General features: G+C 34.6%; 1 protein-coding gene across 1 annotated transcript in view; it reads left to right on the top strand.

The window, feature by feature from the left end:
* Window positions 1-20,556, top strand: part of STAT4 (signal transducer and activator of transcription 4) — a 130,399-nt gene that overhangs the window by 53,654 nt on the left and 56,189 nt on the right. Inside the window, exons 3-5 of the mRNA XM_051985988.1 lie at window positions 4,052-4,150; window positions 11,730-11,822; window positions 18,782-18,860. Of these exons, the coding sequence (XP_051841948.1) occupies window positions 4,052-4,150; window positions 11,730-11,822; window positions 18,782-18,860 (271 nt within the window). The remainder of the gene's footprint in view (window positions 1-4,051; window positions 4,151-11,729; window positions 11,823-18,781; window positions 18,861-20,556) is intronic.

Genomic DNA, 20,556 nt, shown 5'->3' on the forward strand with positions numbered 1-20,556 from the left:
GTGGTCTAAGCTACTCATTATTATTTATTATTAAGAGGAACTGTGGCCTTGAAAGGTGGAGAAATTGACCCAAAGTCCTGAGGATTTAGGTGGAAGAGCTAGTATTCCATTTCTGTTTCTGTGATCCCAAAGTTCAGCCCTTCAAGTTAAGAATGGTTTCCACCTGAACATGTTGCCATTACAATACACTGTAGAGACTATTTTCTCAGTTTTCATAAAAATTAACTTCCTCTTATTCCAGCATAATTCTTGTAATCTTGATTTTTCTAGAAGATTTTATTCAATGAAGCTTATTCCAAAATATTGATTTTTTTTCTAGTGCAATAAATCTTAACTTTTTTGGAACCATGGATCCATTTGGAAGTCTGTTGAAGTACATGGGCTCCTTCTCAGAATAATGTCTTTAAATGAACAAAATAAAATGCTTAGAATTATAAGGAAACTAATTATAATGAAATACAATTATCAAAACCTGAAAATCTGTTGTGTTTTTAAAATATATTTTAAGTGGTGCAATGCATGTTTAATCTATATCAAATTGCTTGCTGTCTTGGGGAATCAGAAGTGGAATACTATCTCTGCCAAATGTGTAGGAGAAACTTTTTTGTCTCTATTGTTCAGAGTACTGGAGATACTCAAATTGAAGAGATAGCAAAACACCTCAATTTATATCCCCAAAAGAAAGGGCCTATCAGCTTTCAATGAAGAGTATAAAATATGCCCTCAACTACCTATTTTAGTACTTTGGATCCTTCGTGACTCTCCAGCTGCATATTCATCAAGTATCCAGATTGATGGTCTTGCATTCCCTGAACAGTTATCATTATTTCTTGTATTTTGACATTTTATTAATTAAAAGTTTTGAGTCAAATAGTCCAGGAGTAGGTCTATTACACAGTGGTATAATCTTTTACACCACAAGAGCTCTTCTCTACCTCTTAGGTGACAGACATTCTACTCTCTGACCTTGTTGCTTCCTGGAACCAATCCATAGCAGGGGAGTGCTAAAATCATGGTATGGATAATTTCACCAGAAGCTCTGTCCTTGACTTAGTACTCCCCAGCCAGGTTAGGAGTGCTCTTGATAACTTGTGTGTTAGATGTGCTCCTGAAAGCTCATTTGTAAATCCTTTTTTAGGTACATCAATTTGTATTTTACTGTACTAATGCACAAACTATACTTGAAATGCCTTATCTATTTGATATCTAAAAGAATTCTGTGATGCTTTTGTGAAGCAATCATTTTGTCAAATAATTGTTACCCAATTCTTTTCTTTGAATCATTTTATTTAATGAGGTAATTCATTTTATGTACTAGCTAGCAGCAAAGTCTTTGAAGATGGAAAGATTTGGATTTAAATCCTAATTCTGATTCATTGACTTTGGACAAATCAATTAGCATCTCCAAACCAGAAAACACTTCTTTAAATTTATGAATTATAATTATCCATCTGTGTCTCTCAATCAATCAATAAAAATTTGCTTATTTAAATCAATAAACTTATTAATTTAATTTACTTATTTAATAAATGTTTGCATAAAGCTAAGTTCTCAAATTACAAAAGCAAAAATGAAGACAATACTGGACTTCAGGGGTCAAACTTCCTAATGGAAAAACAACACAAAGTGATGTAGGAATCAGAGAAAGTAATTGTGGTTGGAAAAGTTACAGAGATGGTGCAAGGAGCAATAACCTAAAAACCCTTTCCGGTAGCAGAGACAATGTCAATTTGATTATAATTCCACACTAGGAAAGATGTCAGGACTGAGGAGAAAATGGGCAGGTGATAGGGGAGGGAGACCAAAGAGATGAATTTGGTAAGATGGCAAAGCAGCTACCAAGAAGATGAAAGGCAAGTAAAGTGAAATGTGGCTGGAACAGCTGTCTAGATATAATGAACTTTGCTATGTGACATTCATTAATCAGATTTCTGGGGGTCCACGAATGGAACTGAAAGAGTTAATGTCTTCAAGGCATTTTATCTGATCTGAAAGGCAAAATGGTTGCCAAAAAAGATGGCTGTGGAATTTCTACACCAGCATTCCCTATATTTATGAAATCGTGTAGATAAATATATATATATATATATATTTCTTCAATTCAGTTTTTCTTAAACCATGGTGTACATGACCTGTCTACATAACTACATGTAAATAAAAAACATAATCATGTAATTGGATAGGATCTTGATAATATGGTTTTCTTATATTGGGTATTCATTTACAATAGTTTTTGGTATAATATTACAAAAGTGAAAAGCATTTAAGAAAAACTAGAAAGTAAGATTGAATCCTTCCCTTGCCCTACCTGGGATATTTTGGATATTTCATAATCATGATGTCAGGTTTTTAAAATAACTATTTAATCAATATAATTTTTCATTCTCTAAAAATTCACTAGCTAATTGAATTGCTTGTCCAAAGAGACAGAGGAAAACAGGGGAAGGGAGGAGGGAAACATTAAATTGAGAATCAGAACTGTATTATACTCCCGATTTTGACATGAGTAATACACCTCAGACAATCATTTTATTTCTCTGAATTTCAATTTTTTTACCTATAAAATGAAGTGATTGGATTAGATGATCTCTAAGACCCCTTCCAATATTAAATATCTCATTATCTCTAATTTATATATTTCAAAAGGCAGAAAAGCAAATTCAACCCTTCAATATCCACTAGAGTACTTGTTACTTGATTATCCCCAAATTCCCAGTCTACAATAGAGCTGGATCTAGAATCAAGAAGACCTAATTTCAAATCTGGACTCAGATTCTTTACCTCATTTCCTCACCTGTAAAATGAGCTAGAGAACTGCTCCAGTATTCTTGCCAAGAAAATCCCATGGACAAGTCCATGGCAGCTAAGCACAGTAAATAGAGCATCAGATCTGGAGTCAAGAAGACTCATCTTACTGAATTCAAATCTGGTCTTAGATACTTCCTAGCTGTGGATCATAGTTACTTATCCCCATTTGCTTCAGCTTCCTCATATGTAAAATGAAGAAGAAAATGGCAAGCCACTCCAGAATCTTTGCCAAAAAAACTAACTCCAAATGGGAACATGAACAATTAGGCACCACTGAAAAATGACTCACCAACAATAAAGTCAATCAGAGAAAGGGGCCACAGAGGTGGAATGTATTTTCTATTTGAGAAGTCTAGGGTAAAGCATTGTTTTATGAGGAGGATGCTTCTATGGCATGATAAAAAAAGAAATCCTGAGAATCAATAATAATATCTGAAAGAGAATGAAATGCTTGTTGACTTTCAAAAATACTTTCCAAACATTCAATACACACACACACACACACACACACACACGTGTGTGTGTGTGTGTGTGTGTGTGTGTGTGTGTATGAAAGCTATAAGCTATTGTTGTAGTGTTGGTGATGGTGATGATGAAAATCATGAAGTCATCTCCAGTTTGGGTTATGAACAACATTTAGCCACTTGGTTCTTCCTAATGAATTTTTACAGTAAGCTGACCATTTTTGAGTATTCGTGTACTTATCCCTTAAGAAGTCCTAAAGTTTTCTGATATTTGATATAATCAACACATCTGTACCCCGTGGTATATGGAAAGCACCACCATCAATAGAGAATTTTTCTTCTACTCAATAAATGTTTGTCAGTGGTGGTTGCAATATTTGAGTGCAAATATAGCAATATAATATAAAAACCTAGATTCATATAAAATGAATTCTTTCTAATTAATATTGGGGAAAATTGCTAAAGCATTAAATATAATAAAATGGCCTTTGAGTCAGAAGATCTGGATTCAAATCCCTGCTAGTTTCACTACTTACTATCTGTGTACTCAAGCAAGTCAATCCACTTTTCTAAATGGTATTTCTTCATATGTATCGTGAAGAAGTTGAACCAGAATACCTCTAGGGATTTTCAGTTTTAATTCCATGATCCTAAAGTCACTTGCTGTAAGGAATTAATTTAATTCCTTAATTATGGATTTTAAATGAATTTATTGTTAAATTATAAGTAGAGAAGATTCTTTCTTATGCATAATTTTTATATAATCTACTTTTTCTCAGGGAAAATACCATGGAAAATCAATGCACATAGCAGTAGTTATTTCCAATTGTTTAAGAGAAGAAAGAAGAATATTGGCAGCAGCCAGCATGCCTGTACAGGTAATGTTATCACCTTACACTCAATGTTTTTAAAAAGCATTACTTAATAGTTCTCAAACAGTTCCTCTTCTTATGCTATCATCAGTCTTGCTTCCTTCTGTCATTGCTCATTCCTAGATAAATATTTGCCTAGGCTTGGCCTTTACTACCTCACTCCATAAAAAACTTGAAGAATAGCAGGCAGACAGACTATGTATAAAGTTCTGGGCCTGGTGTCAGTAAAATTCATCTAAGTTCAAATTTAGCCTCAGACATTTAGCTAGTTGTGTGACTCTGGGCAAGTTGGTTTACATTGTTTGCCTCAATTTCCTCATCTTTAAAAGATGCTAAAGAAGGAAATTGCATATCACTTCAGTATCTTTGCAAGAAAACCCAAAGTGTGGTCATGAAGAGTCAAACGTAACTGAAATGACTGAACAATATGTTGGCCAAAATGTCAGGAGATCTCTAGTAAAGACCTCCCAAGGATCTATATTGGCTAACATTTTTATCCATGATTGAAAGACATGGATTGCATACTTATCAAATTTGCAAATAGCACTTTAAAAGTGAAAGGGATAAGTAACATCTTAGATGTGGATCCCAAAGATCTTGATAGGCTAAAGCACTAAGCTGAATCTAAGAAGATTAAGATTTGATAGTACATTTGATCAGGACATTCCATTTCTAAAAATTAGCTTATTAAGTACAAGATGAGGGAGACTTTGTTATATAGCAGAGGTATCAAATATCCAGCCCTTGAGCCATAGGAAGCCCACACCACTCCCAAGTCTGGTCTGAATCAGATTAAAAAGTAATTGGGAAATAGCCAAATAAATACAATATATAAGATAGACTCATTATGTATTTTTATGTCAATATGTAACCTAAGGAATCTTTATGTATAGTTCCATAGCCCCTTTTCTATTTGACTTTGACAAAACTTGCATATAGCAGCTACTCTGAAAAGGTTCTGAGGGTTTTAATTCAATATGGGTCAATAGGGTAATGTGACAACCAAAAAAGCTAAGGCAACCTTAGCTTTTATTGAGAAGTATGGTTTCCAGGAAACATTGTTATTCTTTTGACAATAAGTTGTGTGCAACTCTTGATGACCCTTCTTGACTTTTTCTTGGCAAAGACAGTAGAGTGGCTAGCCATTTTCTTCTTCAGATTAAGGACACTGAAGCAAACAGGGTAAACAGACAGATATATAGTATCTGAGATCAGATTTGAATTCAGATGTTCCTGACTCTAGTCCTGGCATTCTGCCCACTGCTCTATCTCACTGCCTATTTTCAAGAAATAGGGGAAATAGGGAAATGATAGTTCCACTATATTCTGCTCTCATTGAGACTTCATCTATAGTATTTGTTAGGTTCTGGGTGCCTTGATTTAAGAGCATTGCAATATTTTTGTTTTTCTTCCCGGGTTATTTATACCTTCTGAATTCAATTCTCCCTGTGCAACAAGAAAACTGTTTGGTTCTGCACACATATATTGTATCTAGGATATACTGTAACCCATTCAACATGTAAAGAACTGCTTGCCATCTGGGGGAAGGGGTGGAGGAAGGGAGGGGAAAAATCGGAACAGAAATGAATGCAAGGGATAATGCTGTAAAAAATTACCCTGGCATGCATTCTATCAAAAAAAAAGTTATTTAAAAAAAAAAGAGCATTGCAATGCTTGGTTTTCAGGAAAAGGTATCATGGATTATGAAGGGCCTTGAATCCTTGATATTTTAAGATCAGTTTAAAAAACTGGGACGAGGGAGTAGAGCCAAGATGGCAGAGAGGACACATGCTTCATTCTGAGGTCCCCTTCTACCCTCACTACTGATTACTAAATTCAGCCTCTGAAATAGTGCTTGGCTGGTAGAATCCATGACTATTGGGAGTACAACAAATTGCCAGCTGAAGATAATCTGGAAGATCACCAGAAAAAAGTCTGTCTTGATCAGGCGGGAGGAGGCCAGTGCAGGCAAGGAGGCAGAACATGGAGGCCAGTACACACTGAGAAGACAGGGGCAGGGGCAGTCTACACAGGTGGAGAATTTGCAGAGAGGACTCTACCACAGATTGGCTGCTCTGCTTTGTCTTCAAAGCAGTAGAGCAGCAGAGGAGTTACACAAACACCAAAGGTAGAGTGTACTCCAAAACGCCAGAGCTTAACAGGACCTGGCCACACCCACACAGCTACTGGGAGTAATTCAGCATGATCACAGCACAGTCCCACAATCACAATGCAGCCACACTTCTGCAGCACAGCTATTCTTCCCAGGGTAGTAACACTTCTGCAGGGAGGCCACTCTTTGCAGCCTGTTCTCAGGACAGCCACTGTTGCTCTGTCCCTGTTCTGTAGAGGAAGCTGGGAACCTCCTTGCTCTGAAGGCAGACCCCAAGGCCTTTTAAAAAATGAGTAAAAAAGCAAAGTGAGCTCTAACTATAGATAGCTTCTATAAAGAAAGAGAATAGATTTCCAATCCTGAAGAGACTAATAGACAGTCTCCAGATAAAACCCCAAAGGGAGATGTAACCCGGTCCCCATCACACAAGGCTCTTCTAGAAGAAATTTTTAAAAATCTTAAAAGAGAGCTAGAAGAAAAATGGGGAAAGGAAAGAGAAGCTCTGCAAGAGAGTACAGAAAAGGCATGTAATTCATTAAAAGAAAGATTTGAAAAAGAAAACAACTCCCTGAAATATGAAATAAAAAGGTAAAGAACTCCTAGGGAAACAGAATTTGTGAATTGGAAAAGATAAAGAACTCCCAGGAAAGTAGGATTTGTGAATTGGAAAAAGAAAATAACTCATTAAAAAAAATTTGTGAAATGGAAAAAAAATTCCATAGAGCAAAACAACTCATTTAAAAATTCAATTGAACATATACAAAAAGAAGTAAAAAAAAAAAAAAAAAAAAGTAAATGAAGAAAATAACTCATTAAAAAGCAGAATTGAACAAATGGAAATGAATAATTCATTGAGATATCAAGAATCAGTCAAGCAAAACCAAAAAATGAAAAAATTGGAAAAAATGTTAAATATCTACTTGGAAAAACAACAGACCTGGAAAATATATCTAGGAGAGATAATCTAAGGATTATTGGACTCCCTGAAATCCATGATGAAAAAAAGAGCCTAGATACTATTTTTCAGGAAATTATCAAAGAGAACTGCCCAGATATAATAGAATCAGAAGGTAAAATAGGCATTGAAAGAATTCATCAAACACCTTCTGAAAAAGACCCCAAAATAAAAACTGCAAGGAATATTGTGGCTGAATTTCAGAACTATCAGACTAAGGAAAAACTATTACAAGCAGCCAAAAAAAAAAAAACAATTCAAATACCAAGAAGCATAATAAGGATCACTCTGGATCTAGCAGCTTCCACATTAAAGGATCAAAGGGCCTGGAATCTGATATTCTGAAAGGCAAAAGAACTTGGAATGCAGCCAAGAATAAACTACCCAGCTAAGCTGAGCATTTTTGTTCAGGAAGATGATGGATATTCAATGAAAGAGGTGACTTTCATTTTTTCCTAATGAAAAAACCAGAGCTAAACAAAAAGTTTGACCTCCAAATATAGGACTCAAGAGAAGCATAAAATCTAAAAAAGAACTCTTGAGAACTGCATTTCTGTTACGGACATACATAAAGAGCACATGTATAATTTGATTTTACTGTTATAATATAAAAAAAGGGAATTAGAAATGGAAAGGGGATTGTATCAGAAAAAGGGGAAAGTGGAAGGAAAAAGAGGGAAATTACATCTTACAAAGAGGCAAAGGAAACCTATCATATCTGAGGGAATTAAGGGAGGGGAAGGAACATTGTGTGAATCTTACTCTCATCAAATTTGGCTCAAAGAGAAAATATTAGACATATTTGGTTTACAGAGAAATTTCTCTCACCTCATTAAAAAGTGGGAGAGGAAAGGGAGAAGGAAAAGAGTAGTCTAAATAGAAGGGAATACAGAAATAATAAGGGAAAGGTATAAGAAAGGGGGAGGGACTCAAAGGGGGTGGGAGGGATTCTAAAGTGGGAGAGCTGCGTGAGGCAAGTAATTCCTCTAAGTTTAATACTGGGAAGGAGGGTAAAGGGAAAGGAAAGAGAAAAGTATAATCTGGGGATAATAAGATGACAGGAAATACAGAATTAGTAGTTTTAACCATAAATGTGAATGGGATGAACTCTCCCATAAAGCAGAAATGGATAGCAGACTGGATCAAAAGCCAGAATCCTACAATATGTTGTTTACAGGAAACACATTTAAAGCAGGGTGATACATACAGAGTTGGAGCAGAATCTATTATGCTTCAGGTGAAGTTAAAAAAAAAAAAAAAAACCAGGGGTAGCCATCCTTATCTCAGATCAAGCAAAAGCAAAAATTGATGTAATTAAAAGAGATAAGGAAGGAAATGATATCTTGCTAAAGGGTAGCATAGATAATGAAGCAATATCAATACTAAACATATATGCCCCAAGTGGTATAGCATCTAAATTCCTAAAGGAGAAGTTAAGAAAGGTGCAAGAAGAAATAGACAGCGAAACTATAGTAATGGAAGATCTCAACCTTGTACTCTCAAAATTATATAAATCAAACCACAAAACAAGTCAGAAACAAATTAAAGAGGTAAATAGAATACTAAAAAAGTTAGGTATGATAGATCTTTGGAGAAAACTGAATGGGGACAGAAAGAGTACATTTTCTTCTCAACAGTTCATGGAACCTATACAAAAATTGACCAAATACTAGGACATAAACACCTCAAAATTAAATGCAGGAAGGCAGAAATAGTAAATGCATTCTTTTCAGATCACAATGCAATAAAAACTACATTCAACAAAAAGCTAGGAAAAAAATAGACCAAAATATAATTGGAAACTAAATAATCTCATCCTAAAGAATGAATGGGTAAAACAGCAAATCATAGACACAATTAATAATTTCACTCAAGGGAATAACAACAATGAGACAACATACTAAAATTCGTGGGAATGCAGTAAAAGCTGTAATGAGGAAATTTTATATCTGTAGAGGCTTACTTGAATAAAATAGAGAAAGAGAAGATGAACGAATTGGGCTTGCAACTTAAAAAACTAGAAAAAGAGCAAATCAAAAACTCTCAATAAAATACTAAACTTGAAATTCTAAAATTAAAAGGAGAAATTAATAAAATTGAAAGTAAAAAAAACTATTGAATTAATAAATAAAACTAAGAGTTGGTTTTATGAAAAAAACAATAAATAGATAAACCTTTGGTAAATTTGATTAGAAAAAGGAAAGAGGAAAATTAAATTGTTAGTCTTAAAAACAAAAAGGGGGAACTCTCCACTAATGAAAAGGAAATTAGAGCCATAATTAAGTTACTTTGCCCAACTTTATGCCAATAAATTTGATAACCTGAGTGAAATGGATGACTATCTTTAAAAATATAAGCTGCCCAGATTAATAGAGGAGGAAGTAAATTGCTTAAATAGTCTCATTTTAGAAAAAGAAATAGAACAAGCTATTAATCAGCTCCCTAAGAAAAAATCCCCAGGACCAGATGGATTTACATGTGAATTCTACTAAACATTTAAAGAACAATTAACTCCTTTTTTTTCCTTCTATCTAAATATTTCCCTTCTTTCAATGCCCCACTTGATCTTCCCTTATCTTACTCTTCTAGCCTTCATCAATTTTCTTTTTTCTAAATTTCTATCATACTTAGCATATAGAGTGTGGGCTGTTTGGGATAATCAACTGTGAAAGTTCTAACCTTATCCCTAACCAATGAAAATTCTCTATAAAAGTGACAAATCCAATATCAAAAAGATTTCATAAAAACATAAAAGCACTGTCAATAAAAAGGGATGATAAAATAGAAGAATTATATACTATTTCATGCACAAATTGGTTCAGTTCTTAAGGCTCCAATCCCTAAAATTGATCCTCTCAAATCTCCCAGAATATCAGAAGATGAATACAGTCGCTTCAGGACTCATATTCCAGTCACAGAACACAAAGGATTTGGTGCCTTCAGCCTCAAGAAATTCTCATGAAGCGAGTGATGGGGATGGGCTAGTAATACAATGAAGCTTCTTTTTCTGACTCCAAAATCAATGTGATTCTTCCAGGACTGGCTTTGAAATTCCTGTATCTGTTCTGCTCTCTTTCCTTGTTTATACTCTTACCTGCAAGTCACAGCTTGTCTCCCCATGTCTATGCTTCCCCAAAACTGGCAGCCATAAATTTTAAATTTTCTTCCCTTCAGAAATCACCAATAAAGTCTTTACCTAATGATGTTACTTACCACTTTGCAGCCCAAAAGACTTGCTGGAAAATGTGTCCAGAGAATTTTTTACAAGGCTCTGTGGGCCCCACAAATTCTGGGCAAGAAATCCTGAGGATCTTTCTCCCAAACCATGTTTACTTCATTACTGATTAATTAAGTCACATTCTTGTGATCTTGTGAGAGGGATGCCCCCCCTCAAGTCACTGAATGCATTAGTGATTTTGTGACAATGAAATTATAACCATAAATAATTATTACCTTTGTGATTTGGGGTCAATTATTTAACCTCTCTGAGTCTCAATTGCTTCTTCTATAAGACAAAGAGTTTGAACTAGGTGGGAAAAAAAGAGAAATAGGGAAAAGCATTTATTAAGTGGCTACTATGAGGCAGGCTCTGTACTAAACTCTTAACAAACATTATTTTATTTGATCCTTACAACAATAGAACAAAATAGGACCCATTATTATCTTTATTTTGCTATTGAGGACACAGAGGCAAACTGAGTTCAAGTGCCTCAGGCCACATTTGAACTCAGGTCTTCCTGATTCCTAAAGCAAGGAAAACATATAGAGTGCTGAGTCTAAAACTGGGAAGACTTTTTCTCTTCCCGAATTTAAATCAACCTCTCAACAGACATTTACTAGCTGTGTGACTCTGGGCAAGTCACTTAATTGTGTTTGCCTCAATTTCTTTATTTGTAAAGTGAGCTGGAGAAGGAAATGGTGAGCCACTCCATTGTCTATCCAAATAGGGTATACACCTTCTGGCAACCCCGTACTAAACATTAGAGGAATATAGATACTATTCTTATCTTCAAGGACCTTCTAGTAAGGAAGATAAGATATAGCCAACTAAATAATATACAAAGCAGGCTGAGATGAGTACCATAAGTATGGCACTTATGGAAGGGGATTTTAAAAGTTCAGGAAAGACAAACTAAGATTTGACTTGCATGTCCTATACTGGCAAACCTTTTCTTATTCCAACAATCATAAATGTGTTATTCATCACATGTACTATTAACATAGTAGATAGAATGCTGAATGTGGAGGCAGGAAAACTTGAGTTCAAATCCTACATCTGATTTTAGCTCTAAGATGCTGGCCAAAATTTTTTTTTTTACTTTTCTGAGTTTTCATCTTCTTATTTGTAAAATGTAGATAAATATATCTGAAATACCTATTTTTGTAGACTATTGTAAGATTTTGAAAAGATAACTTATATAAACAAATTTTAAAGAGCTATAGAAATAAAAGTTGTAATTATTACCAAGATGCTATACCAAAATTTCTAACACTGTATGACTGCGCTATTCTTCTAGGGGCCCCTGGAAAAGTCCTTGCAGAACTCTGTGGTTTCAGAAAGGCAAAAAAATGTGGAGCACAAAGTAGCTGCCATCAGAAACAGCGTACAGGTAAGTAAGACACCTTTCTTATATGACAAAACTTGAAGTTGTCCGTGTATGGCCAAATATATACTGCATAATAATTTTATAATTATTCTGTGGCAAGATAAACCTCCCTCTACTATGTAAGCATATAGACCAATTCCAAAGAGATTTTCTAAGGTATAAAAGAAAGACTGGCTTAAATTGCTTATTCAAAGTAGAATTTATTTGTTCTTTAAAGAAGTTAGAAATTTTCTACAGTTGCAATGCCATAATTAAGAAAGAGGTTACCAATCAATAAACATTTATTAAGCACCTACTATATGCCAAGCACTATGCTAAACACTGAAGATACAAAAAAGAAACAAAAACAGTCCTTGCCTTCAAGGAGTTTATAATCTAATGGTGAGAATGCTTCCTCACCTAAAGTAGTTCTAAAATTGTTATCCCAATCTAAATAATGAAGACACAAAGCAGGGATTTACCCAACCAACTCCCAAATTCCCCTCCAAATAATATCAAGATAATGCCTCAAAATGAATTCTGGAGTGGCAGGACCAACAAAAGGACAGGATAATATAATTCCATCCCAACAATACATACAATATGTTGAGCAAAATCTATTCTGCTTCATCTGAAATTTTAAAAAATCATGTAGGCATAGCAATCATGATAGCAGACAAGTGAAAAACAAAAATATATCAAATTAAAAGAGATAAATAGAGAAACTATGTTTTTATTTGTTTATTTAATATTTTTTATCAGTTGCATTCAAAACAAATTTATTTTACATTTTTTTTAACTTTTTGAGTTCTAGATTCTCTCCTTTGTTCCCATCCACAGTTAAGAACCACGTGTGAAATTATATGGAACATTTCCATAAAAATCAAATTGTGAAAGAAAACATAAATCTCCCACCCTAATGAAAATAAAAACCCTCAAGAAAAATTAGTAAAAAAGAAAGAGACAGAGACAGAAAGAGAAAGAGAGAAAGCTTCCATTTGAACAAAAGCAGTTCATTCTCTGAGTATGAATAGGATTTTTCATCATAAGTCCTTCAGATTATATGTGAATGATTATATTACTGAGAATAGCAAATTTATTTACAGTTGGTCATCCCAGAACATTGCTATTACTTTGTATATAGTACATTTCACTTTGTTTGAATCCATGGAGGGCTTTCTGGATTTTCTTTTTTTACTGAGAGCTTCCTGTTCATCATTTCTCATAGGACAATGTTATATTGTATTTTGCATTTGTATGCAATATATTTTGCTAAAAGATACCATATACAATGGTATAATATAAATTCTAAACATGTATGCACCAAATCTTATACCACCAAAATTCTTAAAGGAAAAATAGCAAATATTTTCTAGTAAGGTACATCAACTTTCCCCTTTTAGAACTAGATAAATCTAGCAAAAGAAAAAAAAAAAGAAAGAAGTTAAGGAGATGAATAAAATTTGAGAAAAGGATAAATCTATGGAGAAAATCCAATGGAAATAGGAAGGAATATATAGGAATATAGCTTTTTATCAACAACACCTTACCTACACAAAAATTGATGATGTATTCAGATATAAAAACCTCACAAACAAGTGCAGAAAAGTAGAACCATTAAATATATCCTTTCCCAGTCATAATGACATAAAAATCACATTCTATAAAAGGAAATGGAATCATAGATTAAAAATTAATTGGAAATTAAATAATTTAAGCCTAAAGAGAGGATCAAAAGACAAATAACAGAAAGAATCAATAATTTCATTAAAAAGAATGGCAACAATAAGGTAATATACCAAAATTTATGGTATGCACCAAAGCAATATTTAGAAGAAATTTTATATTTCTAAAATTGCTCTCCCTCTGCAAACTTCTTTGTATGGTCACCTCTAGAGCTTCTTTGTCAAAGCATCCCTGCCCATTTCCCTTACTAGCTTTTTAGAGATAGAAGTTAGTTTCTCTGGGGACAATTATATCCATCTTTAGACTTTCATATATTATCACTATACCTAACTAAGGTGGAAAATATAATGCCAGAGAAACTGAGGCAGGAGAGAGATTAGAGAGTTTTTTAATATTATATTAATTGGAGAACATAATTGACTGGACAGGACTCTTATCTCAAAGTATCCAGTGATGAATGGAAGAATCCCAAATCCTTATATACCTTTACCAAAGAAGGGGACAGAAGCGGGAAACTTGTTCACAGACCCATTTGGTTCTGTCAGGATGGGGGGAGGCCATAAATTCTTACTAAAGGCCAGAGTCAGGATGTCTGAATAAACAGAAGTAAAGATGTCAATGAGGTATCTGGGATAGTCTTATTTCTTGGAATATTTTAGAGGGATAGTGTCATAAATTCTTGCGGACAGAAGGAGTTAGGAGTCAGGAAGTCTGATCTCCCCCTTATCTTGAGTCTCACAATGACAATTTATAACCTTAGAGCAAATGGTCCTCAGTCTTAATGGACCAGAGGGGGATTTTACAACTAAGGGGATTGAGGCAGAACAGTTAAGGAAACTGAGATAGAACAATTCAGGGAAACTCAGTCAGGACAATAAGGGAAACCAGTACAGGGAAACTGAGGTAGAACAGTTCAAAGAGACTGTGGCATAACAAAGGTTTCTTAGTTGATTCAGTCATTCCTAGTAATATCTCTATATACTTCTCTATTAATTATAGGAAATGTTTAAGTCTATCCTGTATCCAATTCTATCCAAGATAAAGTACAACCCGTAGGCAAAATTCTAAATTAAGTGATAGCTCTGGATTTTTAAAATTCTCTACAAAAACAGGGAAAAAATGCATCAGACATTGAGATACCCTCGAGGTATAATATTCTGACATATCATTATACAAAGTTAGTTTTGAAAAAACAAGTTCTATTTGATCTGTCTCCACAGGTATTATAGAAGTGAAGAAAGAATTCTAAAAAGAATATTTAATCATATTTATCAGTCACAAAGATGAAACTTGCATCCTACATAAATTCAATCATTTTTCAACCTACAAAGTTATAAAAAAATTGGCACTTCTCTGTTTTCTGACTACTTACACATATCAGGTTTTTAAATGAAGTGCTCCTCAGACTCCTATGACTCTAGAGAAAGCTTTAGCAAGGCTACATAATATCTTATCTTTGATTTTTTCAATTATTTACCATAATATTGGAGTTTTCTTTTAATTACTGTCCACATCATTTTATGTATCTGCATGATATTTTCTTCATTTAGCTTTTAATTAGCTTTTTGAAACCTAGTTGAAAATACTTGCATACAGATATCTGGAAACTGGTTTGTTCTGTTTTAAATATATTAAAAATTAAAGATTCTGGGAGGGAGGTGATAGTAGACAAAGGCAAAGACTCTTCAAAAAACAGTTTGGAGAAAGTTAAGAGATATGTTTAAAATCATTAAAGTAATTCTAGTGAGTTTTTCAGGTAAAACCAATGTTTTTATATAAGCATTACTCTAAGAGCCAGGGAAGAGAAGAAAAGTCAACTGGAAGAAAAATTATATTCCAGATTGGAAGAAAATCAGGCTTTAAGAATGTGCTTACTTGTGAATGGATGGAGGCATCTGGCCACAGTTTTTCTCTTCTAGATAAGAACAGATCATGTGTAGCATAAAAAAGAGATCCCAGTAAAATAGTGATTCCTGCCTTTTGGAAAAGAATAGAGTTGATTAGTTAGAACTACTCAGGATCCTATCCTGATGGGGAATGAGGAAAAGGCACTTCACTCTGATAAATTATATGCAGATAATTAGATACTAGGGGAAAACCATCTGTAAGAGTTGAGAACTTGAAGTGTCAGAGCTTATACTTAAGTACCAGAAGGCTTTTGACTGTAAGGGGGAAAAGAGGAATTTTATCTAATTAGCTTTGAGAATAATAGTCCAGCATTAGATTTGTCCTTCAATTGTCTCCAACTCTTCTTGCCCCCATTTAGAGTTTTCTTTGCAAAGGTACTGGAGTAGTTTATTATTTCCTTCTCCTGAAGCAAACAGGGCTAAGTGATTTGCCCAGTGCTAATAAATGTCTGAGGCCAGATTTGAACTCAGAAAATTGAGCCTCCCTAACTTCAGACCTAGTACTCTATCTATACTGTTCCATCTAGCTTTCCAAGGGGTTAGATTAGGCAATAATTAAAAACAATTGAAATTTAATGAAGATTCCAAATTATATTTATTACAAATTTGTCAATTTTCAAATAATTAATATATAACAAAAGGCTTTTAACATATTGAAAGAAAAATCATTAATAAAATTGGTAACTAGCTAAATTAATATTTAAGTTTTTAGAGAAAGGCATAATTTCTCAATAAATCAAATATTTCTGAAGTACTCACTAAATGCTAAATACTTTGCTAGCCCTAAAGATACAAAAAGAGGCAAAAGACAGTGTCTGATTTCAAAGAGCTCACACTCTAATGGGGTAGAGAATAACACATACAAATACAATATAAGATAAATGGGAAATAATTAAAAGAGGGAAAGCACTGGAAATAAGAGAAGTTGGGTAACGCTTATAGCAGATAGGCTATAAGCTTATAGCAGATAGGATTTTATCTAGGATTTAAAGGAGGTCAGGGAAGCCATTAGTGGAAATGAGAAGAGAATTCTGGCCTGAAACACAAATCAGAGAAAATGCCTGAAGCTGAGAAAGGTGGTGTCTTGTTTGTGAAATAGCAAGGAGGCCATTGAACCATAGAGAAAAGTACTGGAGCAGGGAGTAAGACGTTAAGAAGACTGGAATGGTAGGAAGGAGACTAGGAGATACAGTAGATAGAGCCCTATACCTGAAGTCAGGAAGACTTATCTTCTTGATTTCAAATCTGGCCTCAGACACTATTTGGATGACCCTGGACAAGTCCTTTAACCCTATTTGCCTCAGTTTCTTCATTTGTAAAATAAACTGGAGAAGGAAATGGCACACCACTGTAGTACTTTGCTAAGAAAATCCCAAATAGGGTCAGAGTCTAATAGGACCAAACAACAAGAAGAAAGCCTGCTTTTATTTTGGATCTTAACATGGTCAAATTTGAGTTTTAGGAAAATCTGTTGATAGTTGAATAGAAGATGAACTGCAGTAGGAAGAAGTATATGGCAGAGAAAATCCCAATAGATTATTGCAGTAGTTTAGGCTGAAATAATAAGGACCTGAACCAAAGTTGAGAAGAGAAGAGAAGACAGATTTTGCAAAAGTTAAACCGACAGAATTTGTCAGCATATTAGACATGGAGAGTAAAAAATAATGAAGAGTTGAGAATTACCACCTACATTATAGGACTGGGGTGATGTGTTGCCTTCTAAAGTAATAGGGAAGGAAGCAATCAGGCTAAGATTTAGTGCTGTAGAGGTGGAAGGAGAATTATAAGTTCTATTTTAAACACATTGAGTTTAAGATGACACAGAATAGCTTGTGTATATGTAACATTTTATAAGTATTACCTTATTTGGCTGAATTGTAAAGTAAATATAATTTTACCCCATTTCACAGATGAGTAAATTGAATTTTAGTTTAAATGAGTTATTCATGGTCATACAACTTGTAGGTATAAGAGGCAAAATTCAAAATCTCTCCTGATTCAAAATCTACATAATCACATTTCCTCTTAATATAAACTGAAGCAAATTGAAATGAGGACTTAAACACGTGAGATTTGTAACTAAAAAGTGAGAGAAAACCACTGGAGAAATTAAAAAATGGGAAATTAATTCTGATTTATGGGTGAAAATGATGACTCTGGAAGTAACATTTAGAACTGGATTAAGTAATGAAAGTATAAATCCAGTGAGACCAGAAAGAGAAATGATATGGACTGATGGTGATTCAGGCAGCCATTATTACTATGAGAAAGGGCAGGATCATTCTGAAACAGTCTATATTAAAAGCCTATCATGGTTATAGTCAATAGTCAAAAGTCTCTGGTTCTGTTCGTAAGAGAACTTATGAATTTCCCATATAACTCATCTAAAACTAGTCTACAGTCTTTAGAGAGTTTCCAGAGTTAAAGTAACTTGTCCATCATCACACAGTTAATAAATGTATTAGCTGTATTGTCATCAAGTACATCTTGATAGAAAACACATAATAATGTTACACCATAGAAAATAAACTTTTTGAGATCAGATATTTTTCAGTTAATTAAATCAATTTGCACTTATTAAGCATCTTCTGTGTGTAATGTGTTAAGTCAATCCAGAGGTTATGTTAAGCTTCAAGAGGCAAGAGACAACAGTTTACAGCATAAGTTACAGCCAGAATAGATTGGAGAGAAATCAAAGGCACTAATAATGTACACTGTGTCCCCATTGATCTTTGGGGTGGTGGACTTGGGTTTGAGAAACCCTAAGAACTCAATCCCTCCTAGCCCTGGGAGGAGCCCCATCCTCCTGTTCATAGAGGAAACTCTCAGATGGTATTCTCCTCCTGTAATTCAATTGGAGATCTTAGCCTGGAGCATAATCACCATCCTTTATTGAATTGAAAATTAGTCCCTCAAATTCATCTGGAGATTGGTCCCTAGCTCTGGGCCACAAAAACCCAATATAATCAAAGGCTAAAACCCCAAACTTTTGCTAAAAATCCTAATAGGATTTGGCCTACTGAGTTCTTTCTCAGTGTAATAAAACCATTTTTGCCACAAACCTCACCTTGTGGGATTGCAAATTCTTTCATAAAACCTGAGACACTGGCCAGGGGACCCCAATGCTGTCTGGGTACCCTCATTTTTCATCCCTCAATACTAACATTAAAGGAGATGAAGAAAAAGCTTCTTGTAGATGGTGAGTCTTGAGCTGGGACTTGTGTTTTTGTGTTTGAATTTCCAGCATTTAGCTTAGTACCTTATACATAGTACATGTTTAATAAATATTGTTTGAATTGAATGGAACCAAATTGCCTGAGAGGCACTTAAAATGCTGTTTCTTGAAATCACTATACTGCAATACTAGACTGAATGTATTTTTCTTTTAAGATGACAGAACAAGATGTCAAGTATTTAGAAGATTTACAAGATGAATTTGACTACAGATATAAAACAGTACAGACCATAGGTAAGTTTTTTTTTTAATAATTCTATAAAACAACACTGTGAATAGGCCCAAAAATACCTTATATGTTACTGAGATTACAAAAAGTCTACTATCCTATGTACTTTTTTAGGATGTGGGAATCAGAGGCAAATGAAAATATTTGGAAGTGCTGACACTTCAAAGAAATATCTCTGATAGTGAAGAAATACTTGCCAAATTTGTTACTTCCTTGGTATAAATACTGCCCCTACCAGTAGAAGTTACAATCCTTTTACAGCTTAGTAAACATTCTTTGTAAGTTGATTGTATCAAAAAAAAGTATCATCTCTACATGGCCAACTTGGAGATGAAACTCTGAATTTAGATAGACCAGTCTTCTCTGCTTTGGGCCTAAATCTTTTCCATTTAGTAAGAAATTCTAGAGTTTGTGACCATAGCCTATAGGAACCTAAGTCACTCTATGTCATGAAAAAACATCATATCAGGACTTTAGTGAAAGCTCAAGGTCATACAGCTAGTAAGTGGTAGAGACAAGACTGACTCTTCACTCTTTCAACACTGTTCCTTCATCCAAATTCAACCACTTGAAGGAGATTGTGAGCAAGCTCTGGGAGTCTCTGGGCTCTTGTTGTTTGTCCTTAGTTCTTGAAGAGAACCATGACATCAGGGAGATGATGCCATGACATGCAAGTGACTTGGATTTAAGTGAGGGAGGACTGGGCAAGGTTACCTGTCTCACTTTCCCCTCCAGTACCATTTGGGTGTAAGTGGCCACATATATAGATCAAGACAGCTGGAGACAGCTCTGGGTGAAATGGTATACCTTGGCCTTTTTTTTTTTTTTTTTTAATTTTTATTTAATAATTACTTTATATTGACAGAATCCATGCCAGGGTAATTTTATACCTTGGCCTTTTTAAGCTAAGGTCTTCACCATGTCTTAGCTTGACTGAGGCACCCATTCAGTGATTAAGATTAGGTTGTACCTTTCACTTAAGATTATAATAGTTTCCTAAATGGCCTCCAACTTCAAGTACCCTCCATTCCAATTCATCTTCCACCCACCTGTCAAAGTAATTTTCAGCAAATAGAATAAATGATCTATTTCACCAAGAACTCTTCTAGGATAGCATAGAATCTCCTGAAGTCAGTTACAGTAGCTTCCTTGTGTCTTTTTACTTGCAATGGCTACTTTCTTATTCTTGCTTCAAGCTAATTTAAGATCAAAATGAGAGATGGATTCCAGAAATGTAGAAAGAAGGAAATAAACTATCTGCTAGCAGATAAGTCCCCTCCATAAATGTAATGCTGGAGAAAGTGAGGCAATATAGAGATTAGAGCATTTTTCATATTTTATTTGGATTTCTGAGAAGGAGAGATTGTGCTGGGGCATGCTGCCCTCAGGACTGATGTCCAAAGCATCCGGCAATTAATGTGAGTTCTCAGTGACGTATATATACACATACATGGTTCAGTTACAGGGGTAGACTGAGGCAGGGGTGGAGTCAGAGCATTGAGACTGGAAACAGACTATCAATCTGGTTCTGACAGGATGGGGGGAGGCACCAGATATTCTAATAAGATAGGATCAAGAACAATGACAGGATAGGAGGTAGGACCATAAATTCTAACAACCTGGGAGTTAAAGAGATGTCCAGCTTAAAGCCAGGAAGTCTGGACTCCCCCTTATCTTGAGTTTACACATTGACAATTTATA

This window comes from Antechinus flavipes, chromosome 3 (genome assembly GCF_016432865.1).
Source record: "Antechinus flavipes isolate AdamAnt ecotype Samford, QLD, Australia chromosome 3, AdamAnt_v2, whole genome shotgun sequence".
Taxonomy (NCBI): domain Eukaryota; kingdom Metazoa; phylum Chordata; class Mammalia; order Dasyuromorphia; family Dasyuridae; genus Antechinus; species Antechinus flavipes.